Raw genomic sequence first — 23,959 nt, 5'->3', positions numbered from 1 at the left:
TAGATACAAAAAATAATGTTTTGGATTTATTTGAATTTTAGCAATGATGGAAAATGTATTTGGAGTTTAAAGTGAAAAATGTTTTGCTTCAGAAAAACCTAAACTGTTTTAAAATGTGGTTTTTTTCTGTAATTCAGATAGAGTTTTGATTCGAATAAAAGACTTGACAGTGGAGAAGGCTGATGAAGTGGTTTGGGTTCGTGGCAGAATTCATACAAGCAGAGCTAAAGGTGAGATGCCTCCAGGTTTTTTATTTTTATTTCCTCACATTTTTAGTTTAACCTGAATGTTTATTTTGGCTTCATGACCTGTTAGTTATGTCTTGCATACAAGAAAAATTCGCCACCTGATTACTCAGTGTTCACTCAGTGTTCACTTTGACTGGTTATTTTCTATTTTTTCCACCTCTCTTTTCCCAAGAGGAGAAAAGGAAATCTTGTTTTCAGCTGAGTGGAAATTGGGTATTACTATTGAATTGTAGTAAAAGTGAATTTTGGTTTCATCATATTACTAAATAATGTGTGGACAATTGTAAATAATAGGAATTATAAAGTACTATAGTCATTCTCCTTTGGGTGTTAACAGCTGTGAGATAAAACAGTTACAAGCTTCTACTGTAAAATGTACTTTTATTATAAATGTATCAGTTGTCAGAAAGGCCATATTTATTCTGCTGCGTATGAATATTTTCACTATACCTTTTCTTCGTCAGGAAACAAAAATCTGTGTTAAAATTTCAGAATTTTTACTTTCAGTTACCAGTATCTGACTATATCAATTTGAACTTAAAATAAGAAACATCATCTTTCTCTAACAAGACAAAGGGAAAATCCTTTTATAGGTTCTCAGTAGTGTGGGCTGTCATACTTGGCTGTCTGACAGCCATATTTCTTCCCTGGAATCAGAAGTTATCTCCGGAGATCAGTTTGCCATATGCAAACTTAAATAGGCTTTGGCCTTTTCAGTTGACATCAGATGCTGACAACTGTTGTACTGGTTTCAGTTATGTTTGGCAGCTCTGTAGTGAGATATAAATACCTTGTCTTTCCAAGAGTTGAAAGAAAAAAGCATAAAGAAATTGTCTTCACGAATGAAAATTAACTGTAGTCTGAGAATTGGAAATAATGCAAATGAGGGGCAAGAATCCAGTACAGAATATTGTCACAGATACCAGATTAATCTCTCTTTTCGAGGCTTCATTTTCTTAAGAAATGTCCCTCTTAGTAAGTGTCTGTACTGCAGTCAGTTAAAATAAGGTACTGCGTGGAAATATATACATATAATGCACATTTTAATTTGTATTAGAATCTTTATATTTAGGAAGTCTTGTGATTTCTGCAGTAGTTCTGTAGTGTGGTCTTACATGGAAGTCTCTCTTTGCTATGTAGAGAAATTGTCAACCCCCAAAACTGTGAAAGCCTTGGTCACTACAACTTGAAGTTGTTCAGTCAGGAGACACTATGTAATTTAAATGTTACTATCAGTATAGAAATAAGAGTATCCTTATGGCTTTTTCTTTTGCAATTGTAGGAAGAGTTCAGATTATTAACAGAATTTAGTATATTAAAGACAGGTGTCTGTGCAGACCTTTAAAACAATGTGAAGTTCAATGGTGGTTTATTACTGTCTCTGTATTGCATTTATATACAATATCTTGTATGATGTATGCATTTACTTCAGTCAGAGTAACATATGTAACATGGCAATATTAACTTACAAGAAGCAGTTTGTCATCCTTCACCTTTGACCTCAGGAAAGACTATTGTTTTTCATGAAATAACAGTGCTTATTTTCAAAGCTCTGTAACACAACCTGAACAATGAAAGCAAAAGGGGTTGATTATGGGCATGAAGTGTCCTCAGTTTATTGATTGTGCTTCTTGTTCCCTCTTGGTCTGACAACACAGAACAATTCTGACGTTCAGGGAATGGTGCTAGGGAATGTCATATGCTTGTTTACTTAAGCTTTGGGGGAAAGAATCTTACAAGAAAAGCATATGTTTAAGAGTAAAAAGTAATATTAGCCTTTCCCACACACATCGTGGCACTATTCCTGTCATTATGAAAAGGAAAGTCTTGCGGGAAACAGGAAAATCTTAACACAAAAGTAGCTTTAGTTTTTATCAGAAACTCGAATTTGACTCCTAAATAACCAACATATCCTTTATTTAACCCTGTCTAGTTATGACCAATAAACGAGAAAAAAAGAATGTGAACAATTGCAGAATCCAGCTGTCTTGTATAGCAAGCCACTCATGAAGTCTGATGGAAATTAACTGAAGGATGTGTAAAGAATGGGGTGTTGGGAATTTCTGTGGGTTGTACCAAATTAAAGTGCTTGGGGCCCTGTGGTTTTTATCATAGATTGAATAAATATTATTTCTGGCCTTATTTTAAAGCCAGCCTAAGCTACTGATCACGTTTATCATTGAAGAGCAGTTGGGAAATCAGTCTGGGTTCTGCCAGGCAGCTGGAACTTGTGCAGTATGTTAGACCTGAACTTTTTATGAATGCAAAGGTTTATAAAACATCAAAATAGTATGTCTGAAAACAAGAGTACCACCAAGAGCAATTTAAATACTGGACCAGATTTTATAATAAACCACATAAAGTTTTCTCTTTGCTGGCAGATGTCTGTACCTAGCAATGTATTAATTTATATGACCAAATATTTTTTACTCTTTATACAAATTCCTTCCTTATATCGTTTTCTCTCATAAGGTCTTGTGTTATTTGGTACTTACATCCAAGAAAGGAAATGGATTCCTGTTTCGGTTTATGTGCTTACTTTTGAGGGGATTCTCTGTGTGGTGTCTTCTCTTTTTTGTTCAGTGACTAAAACTTTTCATCTTTTTAGGCATTCTTGTGGGACACAGTATTGGTTTGTTTTATAGAAACTTAGAGTAGTTTACTGTTGAATGTGAGTAAAGTTGGTCTTATACTTTTCACTTAAATACCATGTAAATATTTTGAAACACATGGAGAACATCCCACAATCCCAATTTTTTTCTCGCTCTGATGCTTCCTTTTTTCTGTCTCTTGATCTGGAAAGGCATCTAATCATGAATTAGATTTGATTATGGCTTGTCTTTTTGAGACTTTATTTTGCATGCCTTCAACTCTTCTGGGAAAAGTTCTGTTTCTTCCTACAATCTTTGTAACTGTGATATTTTAACTATTCCTATCAGTGAGGTTTGTTTGATCACTTATCTTCTGTGTGATTAGAAATGTTATATTCTACAAAACGTCCTCTTTCCTCATGAAAACAACTACTGTTACTCATGACAAAAAAGATTTGAGTCCTTTTATAATGCAGATATTGATCAGACTCCTAGTGTTTGGCATTAAGTACAACTGCCAAACTTTTGCTTCTGATTGGTATGATAGCAGGTCCCTCCATTTATTTCACTATCTTCTTAAATATTTACTAGTTGAGTGACATTGAAGCTGTCTTCAGCTGTGTATTTTTTGTTTGAACACCTGATACATCATTGCTGAAACTTCTATCATATTTTGCTAAATTATTTGTGACTGAAATCATGGAAGCAAATACTGTTTTCTAGGAAATACTGTATCAAACCACATTGTAAGTAAGAAATATTGAGGTGTCAAAGATGTGAGATACGCCTAGCTTATCCAAAGAAATTTAGCATATTGTGTCCTATGGAAAAATTGTACTTGTTGGATCTAAAACACAGGCATGTATAGCACTGAAGGCTCTGTTTAATTTCTGAAGCCTGCACTTTTCTCATTTAAATCTGTGGCTTAATGTTTGCCTGCAAGAAATACTTACATCCACACCATATTAGCTTCTTTACTTAGGTATTGCAGCCTCTGGAATACAGAAATAGTTGTACTCTGTTTTCTGAAAATATGGAATTAATTTTGTTGCATTTCTGAAGTCACAATCATAGGACAAGGTTAGTTATTTCCAATAATTATAATGTTAATTTTTAATATTTTTACTAGTTTTATATGTTTGCTTTTATTTCCATCAGATTCTGTGTCAAATGTTCTGCATTTATCTTCTGATACCGTTTAAATTATCTGCAGCTATTTGTCAGGAATGGTAATCTACATAATTACAAATGAAAATTGCAGTGGGCTTTTTAGTGTCAGTGTTCAAGTTATATATATGTTGATTTTAATGTTTTATACTCTAAGTCAGCAATAACTGGGAAATAGCTACCTATAACAAAGCTTGTGGCTTCTTCTGTTCTCAACATTTTGATGGAAGTGTTATAATGTTATGAGTCAGAACTTGTAATTAAAATGATATTGATGGATTTTATCAGATACTGGTATAGCAATGAAGTGTTTGTTGTTAATTTCTCTCTCTGAGGAAGAAGCAGTTAAAATCACTGTATTTCCTTAAATCTAAGTTAAGGAGTAAATGACTATTAGAGATGTGAGGAAAAATATGAAATGATTGTAACTGTCAGCTAACAGATTAGAACAAGCTTTGTTGACTTGGAAATACCCATTTTAAAAGTCAACAAAGTGCATTATGTTCTTTGTAAATTATTATTAATTCTTATTAACTTCTTTTTCCCTAAGCTGTTCATGAATAAATTGCTCTTACAGGAATTTTTTACTTGGGTCTTTTAGGTTCTTGTCATTCACCAGAATCAATACTTCTTTTGTTCCCCTTCATTCTGAATGTGTGGTGTATTATAGAATGAACATTGTTGGTTTAGTCCCTGTGGTGCAAAATCAAGCTTATTTCTCTCAGAGCGGCTTTGTAAAGTGCACTCCACAGCTTTAATTTGAGAAGATGAGAAAAAACTCCTTTTAAAATAATGTAGACTTGAAGTAGTTGTGAGCAAAGCAACAAGGAAAAGTACGATTTACTTGTTGCAGTTGAAGAACAATAGATATTTAAAAAGTTATGATTTCGAGTTTTTGTTTTGTCTAGATATTATCTTGAAACACTTATTGTTATTTTTAGAACATGTCCATTCACATGTTCATAGCTGTAAGGCAGGATTATTTGATTTATCTCAATGTTTGGGGGGTGTGTGTGTGTATATGCAGAGCTGACTAGTTTGATGTAGCTATTTGGGCGTGGGGGGACAGAGAGGGAGGGAGACACAGACACCCACCCTTAAAAGCTCAGCTTAATATTAAAGTAGTAAAGCATTTTTTCTCATTGACAAAGACCTCGAGTAACTTGTCCTTAATACACCTGCGTTGTTTTCCTTTGTATTCAGGGAAGCAGTGTTTCTTAGTCCTGCGTCAGCAGCAGTTTAATATCCAGGCTCTTGTGGCTGTGGGACAGCATGCAAGCAAGCAGATGGTAAAGTTTGCTGCCAAGTAAGTAAGCAATTATATCCTGTTGTCAGAGTAAACAATGGTGGGAACCAGGACTCCCAGGGGTTGGGACCATTTTCACACATTAACATCAATGCTTCGTTTGTTTTAAAATGTAGTTATTTAAATTGTCAGCTCACTATTGCGTTGAATACATTACACTGACAAAAGATAAAATAGAGAACAGGCTTGAAATTCATTCTGAACTGCTGAAGCAGCATTCTCTCGCCATAGACAACCTACATTTACTTTCAAGCTGGCTAACAAAAAGTCTGGCAAGCTGAGCTTAGTGGGCCACTTCATTTTGTGTGTGGTGTTTGTGTATGTCTGCACATGTTCGCGTTTTTTTTCTACAAGATGTGCGGTGTAGTAATACGTTTTATAGCTAGAACTGATGTGAAGAAGTTCCATATTGCAAGTGGCTTACTGAGTTGAAGAAATTAAGAGTAGCTTCTGTCCACTGAATTAATCTTGTTTATACCTTATTTTTGGCATTAGAATGTTTAATGAGGGATTTAAGTTAATTTTTAAATATTGGGGGGGGTAATGGTTGGACTTGCAAATGAAACAAGTGTTTGTTGCAGCAATTTAAATTCAGTTACTTGGTTTGTTTTGTTCTTAAAGATAAAAAATTACCCTCCCCTGCTACTTGCCTCAAGATTGTGCTTTTGGGTTGTCCAGTACTAAATATGCTTGCATGACAAAGGTGTTTTTATAGTAGAGCTTTTAATCATGTATATCTGCTTGTCCACAAATAGAAATGAGGATCAATTCGGTGCAATAATATGTTTAACATGTGGCACTTGAGTTGCTTCTGTGTAGTTCTTGGCACTACTCTCATGCTTGGGAAGGGAGCCCCCACTAATTAGCTGCAAAAGTGCTACAGCCTTCAACCTTCAATATGTCAGGGAGAGGAGGGATTCATTATAGTATAGACTTCCAGAAGCCAAGTTAAGAAGGTTAGGATAATGCTTCTGCTGATGAGGTTCAAGGCAACGGGAAAACAGAACCAGCAGTGTTTGTTGTTTGGCGGTGCTTAGTGTTGGCAGTGCCAGTGTGAAGCATGCTGTTTACAGGTGTTTATGAGCCAAAGTGAAGTGTTCTGTTTCTTCATGAGATAGTTTGTTCTCTCCAGCGCTTAGAATCTTTCGAAAGAATTAAGTGTATAATCTACTTGTTCCCCGATTCATCTCCCTCTAACCTACCAACAGTCTGCTTGTGCTCTCTCAATGAACTTCTGCTACAGAATGGTGAAATGACTCTTACAGTTGTGATGCTCACTCTCCTCCAGTTCTCTCCAACATCTCTCTTTGTCAGTTGTCTTCGTGGTTCTTTCCTCCACAACCAAATTTCTTATGTTTCATGAGTGGCAGAGGTCAGTGGTTAGGAGCTCATGAGAAGGAAGTTGGTCCTTACTCTTTCCTTCCGTGTGCTGACTCTGCCACTTGTAAGCCTTCCATGCCTTTTTTTTATAATTCACTAATCTTTTTTTACTTGGTTAGTTTTCTGTCGGGTTAGTGATTTAAACTTGGTCATGGAGGTCCAGAGCTAACGAGGAGTGGTAAATGGTGGAAAAGGGTATCTGGAAAGAGTAGAGGGCAAAGCTCCTTTCTCTTCTGGCAGCAGTGAGCTGTTAAATCAGATGGAGCCTCATCCTTAGGTTCTTTCCATCTCCCTGTCATCTCCCCACTTTTCTTGATGTGACAGACCTGATTTCCTCTGAGTAGCCAGACTCATGATGCTTGTGCTGTGTTTTGACTTTTCATTCAGCTCCTTTTTGTGATAGCATTTGCTAGCTAAATCCTAATACTTCAGCCTCTTTAATTTATAGCATGCATGTTTTACTCATTTGTGCTTCTGAAATGCTTACACACTTATCATCATGTTCTTTGAATGATAGAACTTTCTGCTACAGCCTTGAGGGTTTGCTTTTGTATTTTTAACACCATTAGTGCAATCATCTTCTCATGATTCCTTCCCACCAACAAACCTATTTTATTAATATCCTGCCATGCTCTCACTTTTTCCAGTATTTTATCTTCTTCTACAGTTTTGTCTGATACTGCCATTACACCTGCCTCTTGTTCCCTGACTTCTAAGTGCACTTGTGGTCACTGTGCCAGTAACACCTGAAGCACAGTGACAGTATGTGCCTTGTCTTCAGTCACTTTCCTGCTAGTTTTCACCTGCTGTGGAATGATGCCATTTTTACTAGCAGATGAGGCTGGTCTTAGATGTCTAAAAATAACTATACTGTTTCTCTGCCTTTCTCAGTGTCTTTTTTCATCATCTCCTCTTGTTTTCTAGACATTAAATGAGGAAATACACATTTATTGAAGAAAACATTTAACTTAAAGACCTTACATTTCAATTAAATTTAAACTAAACTTTTTTACCTGTAGTACATAAACTTTATTTTTCGTGTGCTACTTTCTCATATTTTGATACTGGGTCCAAAGCTTTCTTTAAAATAGTTTGTGAAATTCTGGATCTTGAATTTTTAATGAGAACTGATTAAATCATGAGCATTTTTTGTACAAATTTTCATAAATAATAAACAAACCAGTTCCTCTTTTAGATATTGGTACATGGAAAACAAGAACTTTCATAACCTTCTGTGGTCTAGCAACGTTCATTTACTAATTATCTCCATTATTGTAAGAATGTGAGTTCTTTTTGGTGAAAAATACTTAATACTGGTTTAACTCAGTTTTACAAAGAAATTTCTGTAAGTTTAACTGTGAAAAGTTTCTAGTTGAACTTTCAAAAGATACATAGCCAACAACAGAGCCAGTTGAGATACTGGACTGGCAGCTGTGGAGTTCTTATATCTTTCATAAAAAAACCCCAACAGCCTAGTCCTGCAAGTGTTGCTGTATAAGAGAAAGCATAAATCTCTTTCAGCCAGCAGAGGTGCCAAGTGGTGCAATTAGTAATTTATCAACCTGCTTTTTTCCATAAAGTATTGGGTGTGGTCAGTTTTGGTTTTCTTTCTCTTTTTTTTATATCAGCATTGGGCCTGCCCCTGCTGCTACCATAGCCACGTGGTACAATCTAGCAGTTGGGAGAGGTGGTTAACAGATTCTAATTTAGCTGCCCAAACAATGTGCTCTCACTCAGGAAGTAAATTGATGGCTCTTTATAGTAGGCCAGAGAATGAAAATCCAGAAAAGAGATTAAAAACGGGGAGGGGGGGAAGATGGCTAAACCTATATGGAAATACTTCACAATGTAGAAAAGTATACCTAAGTTCATCAGCTAGATAAATGGGATATTGCAGAAATACTTTCTTTATCCATTTCTGTTTAATTTTTATATCAGTGATCTGGAAGAAAGTGTCAAATTGCAGCTGTTAATGTTTGCTGGTGACACAGAAATTGGAATGGTAAACTAGGGGCTAGGAGTATATAGTAACCAGGGTTCATTTAGAGTGATCACTTTGATGCTCTTCAGTGTGAATTTGTGCCTTTGTGATCATTAGTTCAGATTTTTGTATGTTCAGGATTAATATGTAGGGAAGTAAGTGATGAGAAATGTAAGATCATGATTGATAACAGACTTAACAGGAGTCCATGCAGTTCTCATACCTACTATGCTAGGAGATCTCTTGAGTTTTGAAAAAGAGCAATAAAATGCCATTAATGTAATATATGCCTGTCATTAGACCATTTCTGGAATATTTTGTCCACTTTTGTTGTCTTTGTGTCTGAATATATGTCAAATTGGAAAAGGTTGATAGTGAAGCTGCAAGATGAAATGATACGCAGTCAGGCAAATCTGCCTTCCTGTGAGACTAAAGAAAACTCTATTCTATCCAAGAGAAATTAGTAAATAATTTAAATTCCAGTCTGATGGTAACTATGCAAGAAAATTTTCTGCCAGTGGAGGGTTCTTTACTTCGCAGATACAAAGGTATGACAAGATGCAATGAACAGATGGTGAAGCTGGGTAAATTCGGAAGGGAAGTAAAGTGGAATTTTTTTCAGTGAAATGATTAAAAATGTGTAGTGGATTTTGTTACTTAAAATCTTTAAAAGAAGATAGGCTTTTTTTCCCCTGGAAGATACCCAGGTTCATCCAGGTGTTAGAATGTTGGTGTAGGAAACAGATTATTTTATTTTTAGAACAAAAGGAATAAGAATAGGTATTTACCTTGCTTTCATATATACAATGTCAGTTAACTCTCATTTCAGAGGGCTTAACAGGTACTTACTGTATTTGTGCAGATGTTATTACAGTTGCTGTTACTGAGTTGAGTATAAAATGTTTGTACTTTCAACTATTTACAAAACGAACTAATTTTTTCAAAGTAAACTCAGCCTTCAGCTTTCACTGACATTCAGATAAATGATCATTGATTATTACATTTTATGACAATTATTTAATATTTTTTAGATTTAATAATTTATTAATATAATAATTTGTGCAGTCTGCTTACAGAAAAGTGTTGAACACAAAACAAGAAAATGTCCGAACAAGTATAGATGCTTCCATTAAGTAAAACATTTTCTATTTAAAGTCTATAAATAACCAAGTTTCCTCCAATTCTTCAGACTTTTGATCAAGAAAATGTAGATTGTGATTCACTTAAGGAGGCCTGCATGGGGTTCAGCTTGCAACATGAAGCTGTTGATGAAAGATGTTGTCATACAGACTGCAATAATGCAATCCTGTGGTTAAAAGAGAAAGTCTTGGCTAATAGACATGCAGATAATTAAGAGAGACATAAGGCATCTAGTGGACATTTTAGTAATTATAGTCTTGATTTTTTGGAAGGAACATTACATATAAAGAAGCAGTTTGCTATACAGAGAAATTTTTTAGCATTGGACTTGATGAATACTGAAATAGCTTCTTTAAGGATTAAACAATAGCAAGATGTCATCTGTCTGTTCTTAATGCATCCTTCATCCTAATTTAGTTTCTAGTCCTTTGTAATATTAGTTACAGATGGAAATATTGTTGTCTTTAATAGAAATGGTGATAGCTTTGGCATGCTTTTCTGCTACTTGTTCACTTTTTTTGGTTTGTTTGGGGTTTTTTTTTGTTACTGAGGGGAATTTTATCAAAAAATCACCTAGATGACTTAGTGCTGCTGCTGCAGAGAACACTTTGCTGTAGTTACTGGCTTTTAATTAAAGCATCTTGTTTCTTGTTGTAACTTGAACTGAAATTACCCTTTCAGTAACAGTCTTGGAATTACCTGTTGGGATCAAAGCAGCACCTTCTAGGTTTCTGTAGTTTACATTTGATGCACTATGTTAGGGACTTAAGATTTTTCCAGCACTAGATCTTGCTGAGCACAGTTCAGACAGAACTCAAAACACGAGCTTTTACTTCCATACCAGATTAGATATGTAGTCTAAATGAGCAAAAGCATATTTTCTAATTATCAAATGAAAGTTTAGAGTAGATCATGAATGTTCATAAATACAAAGATGGTCACATGCAGTAGAAAACTTCATAGTGCTTTTGTGTGCCCAGGCAATTATATGCATATTTGGATATAGGGACCTACATAGGTAGGACCTGAGTTGAAATACATCTTAAAATTATGGCAAATTTAATGACTAAGGGATGTTACAGTTTTAAAGTGTGTTCCAGACCAAGAAATACACTGTTTTAATTGCAACTCCAGTTTAGAGAGAGAGAGAAAAAGCACATTTAATCACAAATGCAAAGTTTTAAAGTTCTGTTATGCAAGTTTGCAAAGCAATATTACAGCTACAATGATGTAAAAGTCAGTTTCTTCCTGTATTTTTATGCTGATACCATTTTGCATGTCTTGAATTCTGTGCATGTTCTGATCAAAGCTCTGTAATGACTTCACTGACAGCAGTTCTCAGCCATGGGATCAGTAATCTGATTATGAATCCATCATACAACACATTTACATTTAACTACTATTTTCTTTTTCACAGTGCAGATAATTTGCTTCAATAAGTTTAAAACATTATTTTTATCTGCAATTATTAGTGAGAGGGCTTTTATTCAGCAGATTAGAAACTTCTGCTTTCAATGAAGACGCTGCTATTTGTGTCATTAGTAGTGTTTTCTGGCCATTTGCCAAAATGTTGGCATGAAAAAGGAAGCAGGAAAAATAGAGGAGAACTGTTAAGGGAAAAAAAGTTATCACGACAGTAAAACCTTTATTCTTCTAAACATTCACTTATTTGAAAAGCAAAGGGAATTTACAGTTACGCCTAATACTATTTTAACATGATATATTCTCTGTGTGTTTCTTATAATCACATTCTCTTGCATCCAAAGCATTGTATTGCTGCCTCAGTCTTTTTAAGGAGTTTTAAACAATCATTTGTAAGTGAGTGTACTTCTAAGCACTTAATGTCATTTCTCCTTGTCTTTCTTGAATTTGTTGCCTCTGCTTAAATAATGGAGATGAATGGAGGCTCACCCTTAACTAAATGAATTCTGATTTAAAGCCTACTGTCGACCTCTGCTTTGTACGAATTTAGTCATTTGTTCATTATACTGATTTGAGCAACTGTAGCTCTTTTAAAGTGTAAATGTACCAGAAAAACATACTATTCACAAATTTTATGCAGTATGTGGAATTACCTGATGGTTAAGCAAGTCAAGCATATGAAGCACTGTGGTCTGTAGAACTTTTAAAGCAGCTGCCAATGATTTCTACCACCTGAAAGTACTACCATCAAAGAAATAGTGTAATCGACTAAAATGCTCAAATTTGGCTTTTTTTTTAGTTACTTGTAGTTTATTTATAGTGATGCTGTTAGGATTTGAGAATTTTGATGCTCGAATTTTCCACTGTTTCTTTAATATCATCAGATTTTTCAAAACTTTGATCATTTTTATTCAAAAATTCTGTTGGATAACTTAAATTTGAACTCAGCTTTATAACATTAAAAAGTTTGTCCCAGGGTAGACCAAAGATCCATTTGCCTTTTCTTAGGGCTGATATGGCTGCTTCAGGAACAGTAGAAAGCAGGGCAAGCAAGCAGTCATAGTTGGCAACGCTTGGTGATTTGTATTTCAGCTGCTTCTGGGTCACACCACTCGGGCTTTATCAGAGAAGAAAGCTAAGTTTCCCTCATCATCTAAAAAGATAAACTTAATTGTTTAGCCAGGTAAATCCTACTTCAAAAATGTGAGAGAATGACTAATTCCAAACATTTATATTTCTAAAGAGAAACTTCTCAATCCTAATAAGTTTCTCATGTGGTTTTACTGTAGCTGTACAAAAAGACTGTAGGGCTAGAATACCTAGATTTTGTTCGCAGCTCTTAGACTGACTTACTCCAGGCAGTGCTAGATAAACTGATGCAGATGCAAGTGATTAGGACTGTAGTTACAGCAATAGCTTGTACCTGCTTGTACTCTGTCCTTACCTCCTTTAACTGGGGGTTACTGCCCTTCAGTAAAACCTCCTGTGCATATAAATATTTATCTCACCACCCTCCAAGTTAGTTGTGTGGGTTTTATGTGTTTTGTGAGTTGGGTTTTTTGGAGCATGGAGAGCGGTCTTACTGAAAAAAAAAGCCAACCTTGTAAACTTGAAGCTTGTTAATTGCTCTTTGCTTTACCAAGGTCAGTAGTGGCCAGCTTGTCCGATGACATCCTTGCTCACCTCTTATTATTTGCGGTTAAATTTTGGGCCTGCTACTTTCCTGCTTTCTAAGGGCTTATGTGGTCAAGTGATGTACATAAAGTGCTTTCCAGTCTTCTCAAGAAGGCCTGAGAAGTGAAAGATAAAGTTAATTGTAACAGTTATTTTTCATAAAAAGGAAAGAAATACTTTCTGATATTTGGCCTTTTGTAAGAGACAGAGTGAAAATACATTGCCAGTGGGTGTGAGATTATCTGTAGAAAATTACTGGTTTAAAGTCCGGTACCTTAAATACCTAAATAAAAACTGCTCATACAAATTATTTTCTCACTTACGACTCTTGAGGCTTTTGTTATTGTTTGCTTATAGCACACATACTTTATATCATATTTTTGGAAGACTTTCAAGATGTTACATGGTGTTTTAATGTGCTATTAGTGACTCTTAGTGGAGACCAATTCAGATGTCCCGTCATTGAGAAATGACTTACAAGCATGTTGCATCTTTCAGTAACAAGTCATGTAGTTTAAACAAGCTCGATCAGTTTTGATTTTCCCCTCCAGATCTGGGACTTCCTTTCAGTTTGTTGTTCTGCTGGTTAAGACACATCTTTCAGATAATTGCATCAGCTAACATGTACAAGAGTGTTTGTGGCCTAGAAAAAGAACTATGCAATTTGTCAGTTTATGTATACACATACAAAGAACGAGTGAGCACTAAGATTAATCATAACTCTTTCCCTCCCAAGTCTTGCATCGCAGTTTGAATTTATTGTGTCTGGGAATATTTTAGTAAAGTCCTTCATTACTCAGTTGTTACATATATAATAAGTAGCTCTACCTAAGTCCTTAACTTTTTTATTGTTCCAGCAGTCCATACAGTACATGAACATTCTAGTCCTCAGTAGGGAGTCTGGTGTAGTGTGCAATGAAATTTAGTAAGGCTTCTATCCTATCTTTATTGACAGCATCAACAAAGAGAGCATTGTGGATGTAGAAGGCGTTGTGAGGAAAGCACATCAGAAAATAGGAGGTTGTACTCAGCAAGATGTTGAGCTTCACGTTCAAAGGGTAAATTTTTGAGCAAATGGAGTACTGGTTAATTGTTTGAGAGATTATCTGTCTAGGCTGTCTGTCTACATGCATAAACTGTCAGTAAGCAGTCCCATACCAGATAAATAAACTGCTTTAAAATACAAATTTCAGTGTATGATATGTAAACACAAAACATTTCTGGTTTTAAGAGATGTGATTTTTAGAATTTCCTATTTTTATCTGCCATTTGAATTACAGTACCAAGTAAAATGAAGTATCTCACTAGAATAATTTGTCTAGGAATGCTTGTAATTCTAGTTATTGATTCTTAACTGCAGCAGATAATGTAATAAAAAAGTCTGCTTCTTTTTAAGTGCAAGTCAGAAGTTTCTTCTTTATCAGAAAGTTACAATCTTCCCCTTAGTACAATGGAATGGAATACATAACTCTTAGCAAAAGTAAAGCACTGGCTTAACAGTATAGAAGCCCTTGAAATCTAAAATTCCTGTAGCTTGTGCTGTAGGGCTAGAGGAAGTGCAACTTTATAATTTGTTTAAATAGAAAGCGTATTTAAACGTTTATGTAATATCCTTTCCTTCTAAAGGTTTTCAACCAAACTGTATGCCTGCAATACAGCTGAAACACAGTCACCTCAAGAGTAGAGTACAATGGCTATTATATTTATAGCAGTAAGGTAAATTTTAGCTAACAGCGTTGGGGAAGATCTGCAGATTTTGAAGAAACATGTTTTAATATATCTGCAGATTATCATATGCTTAATTTTTCTGAAAGAATACCAAATCCTGAAAGGTACCAAAGACTGTAAGGCAAGGCAAGGTGTTTTTCATTCTCTGATTGTATTTTAGGTGTCTCATAAATTTGCAATCTGAAATGGCTCTTTCAGATATAATCAGATGATAAATAAAATAATACATTACCAATGAGAAGAACAGGATGATTTTACTGGAATCAGAACCTAAAATTCTGTGAAATCTAGTAGTTTCAGACCTGGCATTCATGCCAATAGGCTTTTCCCTTAGGCAGTGTGTACTTGCTCAACTCAATGCTTCCCAGAAGAAAAAAAGATATTTTTAATCTTTCAAAAGGAAAATAAGAACTAAGCACTTCCAGTATTGTCATGAGAATGCACCCATGTATCTCAAGTATTTGAATAAAATCACAGTCTTATAGCTAACAGCCTATGCAAACACTGTTTCAAGTCTATGCCAGAAATACCCTTTTGTAAATCACACCTCCTTTTGAACTGAGTCTCATGCTATTTCTGTTCGTGTCTCAATTTCAGATCTATGTGATTAGTTTAGCTGAACCCCGCCTGCCTTTACAGCTGGATGATGCTGTTCGGCCAGAAGTGGAAGGAGAGGAGGTGAAAACTTTGCATCCTCAAATACTTTTAATTGTCTTTGTAATTGAACAAAAGCATGAAAGCCAGGCAAATTCCTTAATGCAGTGATTTTGGAGGTTTGTTAGGTTTGCATTTTACTTCCTTTCTGTTATGCAGAACTGCGTTACAAATCTCTATAGCTTTGATGTCTGCTGAACTGCAGTAGAAGGTCAAAACCAGAGGGTTTGCAGTCTCGTGTGTCTTCTGGATCCTCATAGTTGTGTTCTGCCTGTGACCTCTGGGAGAAGTTACACCTTAAGTTTTGCTATGCTGCTAATTTGCTGTATGTTCTTTGTAGAATGATCTAGAAATTCTACTGAACTTAGAAGTAGCCTTTGGCTTTTGGCCAAAAGATGTTTTTCTCCATTGATTTTGGTTTGGGTTTTTTTTTTTGTGGGTTTTTTTTTGTTTGTTTGGTTTTTTTGAGGTGCATGTATTCATTATGTATTTTTGCACAACTGTTTAGGATGGAAGAGCTACTGTAAACCAAGATACAAGACTGGACAACAGAGTCATTGATCTGAGGGTAAGGAACATGCTGTGTTGCATACTTGCCTGCAACTGTTTATTCTTCACATTTCTAATCCACAAAGCAATAGAAGTCATGGATTTGATGGAAGTGGTTTTTTTGCCAGAGGAAAAATAAACAACTATTTTTTTATTTGTGAGTGGCATTGTGAAAACACAGGGGTGTTTAATCCTAAATATTCACCTTCCCTGACATTAATCAAAGAACATGTATTAGTAGTTTAAAGGTGAACATTTAGGATTTGGCATGTGGCCATGTACATCTGGGCTTTTTTATTTACAAAAGTCAAAGGTGACTGAATAGGGACAATTTAGAGACAACATTTCTTCTCAAATGTAGTGTTTGATAGCCCAAAACTGTAGTAAGAGCTCAGTTTTGAAGTGTAAGATGGAAGTTCTGAATTTAACCTGTAATTGAGGTGCTGTAATGCATGTCTTGCAAGTGAAATTGTACCAGGCCATGATACCAATCTCATTCTCTTTGTTTCCTCCACAGCGTTCATATCTTTTTTTTTTACTGAAACACCTTTCTTCGTCCAGGTCATAGAGACACAGCCCTCTATGAATTCATATAACTCCCAAATACGTACTCTTTCTGATCAGCAGCAAAAAACTATCTACTAAATCACTTACAGGACTTCTTTTTTAATGAAACAGCAACTAAGACTGAGCATGTAACTAACTAACCGTTCATACTGACATGAGGTTTTCTGGTCTCTTCCCTTATTCGGCTCGCCACAATAAAATTTGAATTAACTTTTTATTGAATGAAGAGTGTGCTTAGCTCATTTTTATGGTGTATCTAGTACTGCCTTCAAAGTTCTGATAATGGCAGTTTCCTCAGTAAATATGGACCTAGGAAATAAAGCAAAAAAGTCAGTTATTTATTCGAAAATTTGGAAAAAATTCTGGCAGTGAGATGCTTAAAGCATTTGAATATCTGACCTCCTTATTTCAGCAACTAAAACTACTTGTACAAATTGTTCTACTTGGACCAAAGTTAATTGCTTTTCACTTGACCTTATGTATAATATTGAGCAACTTCAATTTGTGATTACTTTTCAGGATACTCAGTATTTTATCATGTTGGTCTCTTCATCTGTGTCTTAAATTAAGCCTTTGATGAAAAGAATTCTATACTAATGGTTGAAAGTGAAAATCATTTAAAGGATCATCGGCTTATGGTAGTGGTAAGGCAGTGCAGTAGATTGAAGGGAGAACTCTGGGATGCTCGAAGCGCAAGTTTTACTTGAACTTCTGGTGATAAAGAAAAATACTCAACAGCACTCCAGAGAAACTTAAGAAAATCCAAATACCTGCATAATAAAGTGGAAAGAGCCATGAAGCCCAAAGAGAACAGAGAAACAATACAAAGGGAAATAACAGTTCAAAATACTAGCTGAAAATAGTGGCATGAAAGTATCCTTGGCTGTAATTCAGATGAGGGCATCTGCCGAGTAAAACGTAAGAAGGTGTATAGTAATGGAAAAAGAAGGAAGACTGTAATGCCAGAATAATCACAAGAGATTTAACAAAAAGGGGTGGGCTAAAATTCTTCTGTCCCTGTACACATTCAGTAGTCCAGCAGGACTCTCCCAATACTTCTTATATATCTCTGCCAGTATAGTAGTCGAACATTAGTTGTCAGTATTCTGCCTGGAGGGTACAGCTGCTGAGCTAAGTGGATGCTGCTATAACCTTTTCTAACTTAGATGTCCCAGTCATTGTCAGTACACCATTTATTCAGCAATGTTTGGTGCCTTGTTTTGAGGTCTGAACCTTAACTCTGCCTTCTATAGAAGCTATTTTTCTCCTTAGCTCCAACAGCTGCTGCAGTGTGGTGCTAAACACCTATTTCATGCTGAACAGGAATTCAGGTTAACTTTTTATGAAATTGATGGAAGGATGAAATGTCAAATCTCAGTACTTCAGTGCCTGATGTCTTGTCCTGTGGATGCACCTGTGGCTGGATGTAATCTGGCCACAGCTTTCCCTTGATTAGGCTTAGGTATCTATCTTGCCTTCCTCCTACATACAGGCAAAGTTTCTGTCTCTGACTGTGTCACATTTCTCTGTGTGTCTTCTGTTGCACATTTCATTACTTGTTTCAGAACAAAAGCAGATTATTTTGGAACAGTATAGAACCATAGAATCGTTTAGGTTGGAAAAGACCTTTAAGATCATCAAGTCCAACCGTCAACCCAACGCCACCATGCCCATTAAACCATGTCCTGAAGTGCCAAGTCTACGTGTTTTTTGAACACTTCCAGGGATGGTGACACCACCACTTCCCTGGGCAGCCTGTTCCAATACCTAACAACCTTTTCAGTAAGGAAATTTTTTCTAATATCTAATCTAAAGTAGGCTCATGCCTATTCATAAGTTTGCTTTGTTTGTTCTCCGGAGCTTTGCTTGTGCAAAAGAAGATTCTAAATAATTATGTGTTACTTTGACCTGTTTTTTTAAATGGAGAGCTGAATAAGCAGAAAAGGTATTTAATGGAGAAAGGGGAAGTCCCAGTGAGAATACATGTGCTTATATATATGTGCACATCCTAAGCACTGTAAGCAGTGGAATCACTGACAGGGACACGAAGGCAGTTTGTCCTTCAAAATAACTGAACCACCCCCACCCACCCCACCCCTGTAGTCCCTGATTTTCAGTGATGTGGTTGCATAGACTGGAGCTGTAGTACAAATGGGATTTCAGAGAACCCCTAGTGTTTCAAATGTGCTGCATAAGTAGGCATGTTCTAAGGAGGATTAGAAGGCATGATGTGCTAAAGGCTCAGAGAGATATCTGAAACCATTGTTAGCCACTGCTCTCCCATACCTCTTCCTTCTAGGAGAACCAAATCATGGGCAGCAGGGAAGAAATGTTAACAGAACAGTTCTAACAGAGATGCTGTGATGATCTGTTCCTACAAGTGTGGGAGGAAGTCCAACCACAGATATATGTACCATTTAGTTCTGGTTTCCTCAGTGCCCCAGTTTTTTAAGGAAGAAGGAGGTCATCGAACATCAAGAATAGAGATACTATTTTTTGGAGAAAGAGTTAACAAATGCATAGTTCTTGGCCAGGATCAGGCTAAAAAAAGTCCTTAGTATGGAATTAAAATTATTTTTGTCCATTTAAATACAGTCTTTAACATAGTTAAGTAGTTTAACTAATTTTACGTTGTGATTAACCAATGAGTTCATTGGTTAGGGCCAAATCGTGATAAAGTGGAGCTGTGAAACTCAGTTATTGCATGAGTGAAAGGGACTGGATTTCCAAAAATGGCATCACTCCATCCAGCTGTGATGTATACCAAGGAGAGCTTGATTATGATGCAGTAGAAGGAGTGCAATTAATAAGAAGAAATTACATTAGTGGAGATGTAATATGCAAAGTATTCTACAAAGATTGCAATACTTCCATTCTTGTGTACATGTGAAAATAGACTGAGTAGTGCAATGTATTTTTAAGAATCTTGCAGTTTGGTTGCTGACAAAATTCTCCCAGAGGTGTCTGGTAGGTTTTTTTGAGGTTAGGGATGTGAAGTACTTAAATGCCGAGATCCCAAGCTATTGCTATAGTTGTTATTCTGATGTATGGAGGGAAAATGGTGATTATTTAGGGTGGAGGGGTTTTAAAAATCCTTTCCAAGAAATGATGACTGAGGAAGAATGAATCTGTTCCTGATGGGTTAACTCATAACATACAGATCACATACTTGTGGAGTAGAAAAATTGGGGGTGTAGAGACAAGAGAGATGGTAGGAAGGAAGAAGAGTCCTTGTATAGACCAGATTTTCTTTCACATAACCACAGGTGACTGTGAGGAAGAAACCACTGTTGACCTAACTATCTATTTTTCATGATAGCTTAATGAAAGTCAAAACAGTTGATTCTAGAGATGTTTGACTTGCTGTTCCTTTATTGGAACAATTAAAAAAGGCAAATTGGAGCACTGATTGTGTTTCTAAATCTTTACTTTTCTGCTGTTCTTAAGTTTAACTGAAGTATTCAGTGATGTGTAGACTTTTCATGTCTGTAAAACCCCTACAGAAACCGTATTTCATTAAGATCTGTGGTAGATGAAAAAGAATGAAGAAAAGACAAGTGAAACACTGGTTTTTGGGGTTTGCTTCTTAGTTTGTCTTCCTCTGAAGAAAAAATCAATTCAGGTTCATCCAGTTTTAACAATGGACCTGACTGATATCCTTGTTCTGGCTTATTTTTCATGTCCAGCAGGGTTTTTATCTTAACAGTATCTGTCCAAATTTGACTTAAATTATACGCATTTTGCAGTCCTGATGCTATAATTGTGTCTGCTAATGCACAGCTCATTGAGACCAAAGCACAGTCTTTTTAGGGTCAATATTACCCAGTTTAAACTGCTCAGGGTAGAGCATAAACATTAAACTGTATCTTTAGTAGTTTATGGATGTCAGACTATGTTATATGATAATCCAGCTGTACATCGATCTTAATGCAGTTTTTGTCAAAATACTTGATAACTTCAAGCTTGATTTCATTGTGTTGAATTCAGTTAGCTCATTGCAAAAGCTGTGTTTTTCTTGACTGAATTCAAGCTGTAATGAACAAGCAGATGTAGTCTATTTTGTTGTGGGTAGTGATATGATAGTGAAGACATAACACAGTCGCAGTCATTTAGACAACAAACTTCATGTTCATGTCTTCTTCTTATACTGTAAGTAATACCGAAATTTGAATAAAAATTGACTTTAATCACTTTGAGGTTAAAAAATTGTTATCTAACATATATCCTATTTCCTAGCAAAACCTTCATTTCTCATACATATAGTATAGGAATTGCAAAATTATTTACATTATTTAGAATAATGTATATTACTTAAAAGAATATAGATTACATTATTTTCCCTTTTTATTTAGTGTACTTTATGTATTTAGTGATTGTTCATGGTAGAAGACAGGTAGTTACAGTAGGCAAACAAAAGCAAAACTGAGGTGAGAGTGGAACAAATTCTACAGCTGATGTGAGAGTAAAAAGAAAAGTTCGCAACTTTGCACGGCTGTGCCTCAGTTGCACCTCTTTGAGATATGATCATGTAAAGTGTTAACTGCCCTCAATTCTGTTGAAACCCATTTGTTGTTCTCTGGCAACTTACACGGCTATTATTCTAACACTGCAGCTTGTGTTGAATGAGACATGATAATTGCTTTTATAATCTTGCTTATAGTGTTAAAATATGTTCTGTTCTGGTATTACTAATATTTTCCTTTGTAGCATTTAAATAATAAACACACAGGTGAAATTAGAGTGAGGTTATGACTGAAACTCATATTTCAGTATGGTTAGCTAAACATTTTTTCTGCTGTCTTTAAGAAAGGTGATTATTAAAAATAATGAGTTTTCCCGTAAAATCAATTCTGCAGACCAAGTTAAAACATTAACACTGTTAAGTGCAACAGCATTTAAGTGGCATAAGTTTGTTTCTGTTTCTGCTTATCTCTTGAAGGAATATTTACTGTCCTTGCCATAGTCTCAGATAAGATAGTTTGTCAATATATATGTGGAAGAATTCATATTAGAGTGAACATTACAGGAAAAGAATGCCATGGCAAAATCTTTCTTAAGGCAAAGGTAAAAATCAATTAATTTTGACAGCTGTCTCTGTAGTTTGCCATGTTGTACCTAAGTGTGTTAGCTCAAATGGTATCTGTATTACCTACCATTGTACCAAACATGGTAATATACATACCAGCATCCCAGTTAAAGACAGGATAACAGCTTGAATTATTTTCTTCAGATAAATTCACTCTCTTTTTGTCCTAAACATTATACCAGTGCAAAGGATATAATTAAATCTAAAAAGTTTTGCTCCATGTGTAGATACAGAATCATCTTTAAAATCTTTGGAAAGTTGTAGTGGCACATAAAACTTTTGAGGTCATCTGTTTGACTCCACTGCACGTTGACAGTTGCAGTTCTTTAGGAGCTTATCTCAAATGTCTTGTTGGTCTGTTTAATTCTTACAAGGAGACTGCAGTATCACAAATTCTCAACAGTTATCCCTGTTGGCAGTCTCTGAATGAATGGGCACTGAAACTCAGCTACCTTTGGTAGAAAGAAGAGTGGTCTTGTCAGATCTAATTTCAGGTATGGAGAATTGCTGCTTGTTCTTTCCTTGGTCTATAGTTAAATAAAAGCTTCAGTGTCCAGATCTGTGTATTTGGCTACTTTCAAAAATGCTATTTTTTAACCATGATTTATCATTATAGATGGGATTAGGAAGACAGGGTCTTTGCTCTGCATCCTCACTAAAGCCAGGAGGAGTTACTACCTGATGAACTATTGTTAGTGGAGAACTGTGTTAGTTATTGACTGGCTGTGTTTCTGTGCACACTTCTAGGTCAGACCAAGTAATTGCTTTCAGATTGGATTTAGCAACCATTTTTCTTTTTCCTAGGACTGTATGACTTAGGACTGTATTCTTACCTGCTGTGGCATGAAACTGGTGTTGGTTCATCAGAAGGGTAGAGGAGGCATTGTTGCTGTCCTGCTTTAAATGAATGTTAAACATTTTGTCTCTTAGCATTTTTAGAAATTTGTCTAGTTTATCAAAAACTGTATTGGTAAAGCCAAATGTGACTGTTTAAGTTGTCGTCTCTTGGAAAATGTTTTTCACCTTCTAAGTATGAGATGGTTAAGGAAAAAAAAAAAAAATCCCTTTGAAGCATCCCAGTGCTTTGATGTAACGCTGTCAAATTGTGCCCAGAACTCAGGCAAAGTCTTAGCATATGTCTGATTCTGGGAGAACCATGTGAAAAAGGTGAAAAAGTTTGAGGGTACTTTTGTAACTGTTGCTCAAAACCTCATTTCCTTCATTTTGAAAGTAGTGGGAGTAGCGGCTGTGGTTAATGCTATCAGACAGTGAGAGCTGCTAGCTATTATTTACTAGTCTTAACCACTTACACTCCTGAGATACTTTATTGGTCAGCTAAAATTGCAAATAACTCCAAATTACTGCAGATCTGCAGTATTATTACAGTTCTGTTTTGGTTTTTCAGTGAAGTGATATCTTTATCTTGCAGAAATGATGGATGCAGCTTTATTTCAACGTATCTACTGACTCACTGTCTAAATTTGTGTGCTTATATGATTTGTTTTGGTTGGGGGTTTTTTGTTTTGTGGTTTGGTAGGAGTCATGTGAAAAAGCCCACAAGGCTGCTCTTACCCTAACTGAAAAGTTGGGTACCTTTCAGAAAGGAGAAGTAAACAGTGCTGTGACGCAGATTGTCGTAAAGAACTGTTCTCTTAGTTGTTTGCAAGAATTCGTTAGTTTTTATAGACGCTTCTAGGTTGCTAACTGTCAGCTCTTAAAACGCTGCAAGCACAAAATCAGATATGGGTTCACTGTCGACGTACTGTAGTGTTTTCAGCATTCACTAAGGGTTATTTTTTTTGCTTCATGCTAAAGCTCAAGAGTGTTACAGGAACATTTAGTGGAGGATTTGCTAAGCAGATAAGTAGCTTAACCATGTCACGTACATAAACAAACAGAAGATGATAAATTCAGCCAGATCGACTTTTGTTTTCATCTAAACGTACTTTTGGAGTAAATTTTAAAGACAGAAGAACTGCAGTTCATATGATCAGGTGTTACGTGGACTGTTTGAAATGCTGGGAGTTTAGCCCTTGGTTTGGAGATGTTTTTATGGCAGTGTTGTATGTGGTTAACACATGGCTGTGTTTTTACATGAAAAATGTTGTATTTGGTAGCCTTTAATAGACAGAAGCATATCTGCTTTATTTAAGTTATTGAGGGCTTTGCTTTTATCATGCACTGTATATTACTGCAGCTGTTCTAGTTCAGTGTGCTGAAAGCTTTTTTTAATAGGTTTAGTGTTTTTATTCAATTTCTTACTATAAAACCTTTATTTGCAGAAGCACATCTCATAAATCAGTGATTCTTTAAATGTAGAATTGACCATAGTTGCCTCCTTTATAACTGAATATGCCATAAATTGAAATGAGGAGTTTCTCTTGTTTCTTTTGCTGTTTCTTTTTGCGTAATAAACAATTACTGATTTGCACTTTTCTCTGTTTAGGCAAATACAATAATCAAGTG

The 23,959-nt window shown here is 35.7% G+C and overlaps 1 protein-coding gene across 2 annotated transcripts in view; it reads left to right on the top strand.

Moving 5' to 3' along the window:
* Nucleotides 1-23,959, top strand: part of DARS1 (aspartyl-tRNA synthetase 1) — a 42,232-nt gene that overhangs the window by 7,580 nt on the left and 10,693 nt on the right. For both annotated transcript variants that reach the window (XM_030017365.2, XM_030017366.2), the window contains exons 3-7: nucleotides 138-230; nucleotides 5,210-5,312; nucleotides 13,865-13,967; nucleotides 15,235-15,315; nucleotides 15,800-15,859. In XM_030017365.2, coding sequence (XP_029873225.1) covers nucleotides 138-230; nucleotides 5,210-5,312; nucleotides 13,865-13,967; nucleotides 15,235-15,315; nucleotides 15,800-15,859 — 440 coding nt within the window. The remainder of the gene's footprint in view (nucleotides 1-137; nucleotides 231-5,209; nucleotides 5,313-13,864; nucleotides 13,968-15,234; nucleotides 15,316-15,799; nucleotides 15,860-23,959) is intronic.

The sequence above is a fragment of the Aquila chrysaetos genome, chromosome 6 (genome assembly GCF_900496995.4).
Source record: "Aquila chrysaetos chrysaetos chromosome 6, bAquChr1.4, whole genome shotgun sequence".
In the NCBI taxonomy this organism is placed as follows: Eukaryota; Metazoa; Chordata; class Aves; order Accipitriformes; family Accipitridae; genus Aquila; species Aquila chrysaetos.
This window is presented reverse-complemented; position numbering and strand designations above follow the sequence as displayed.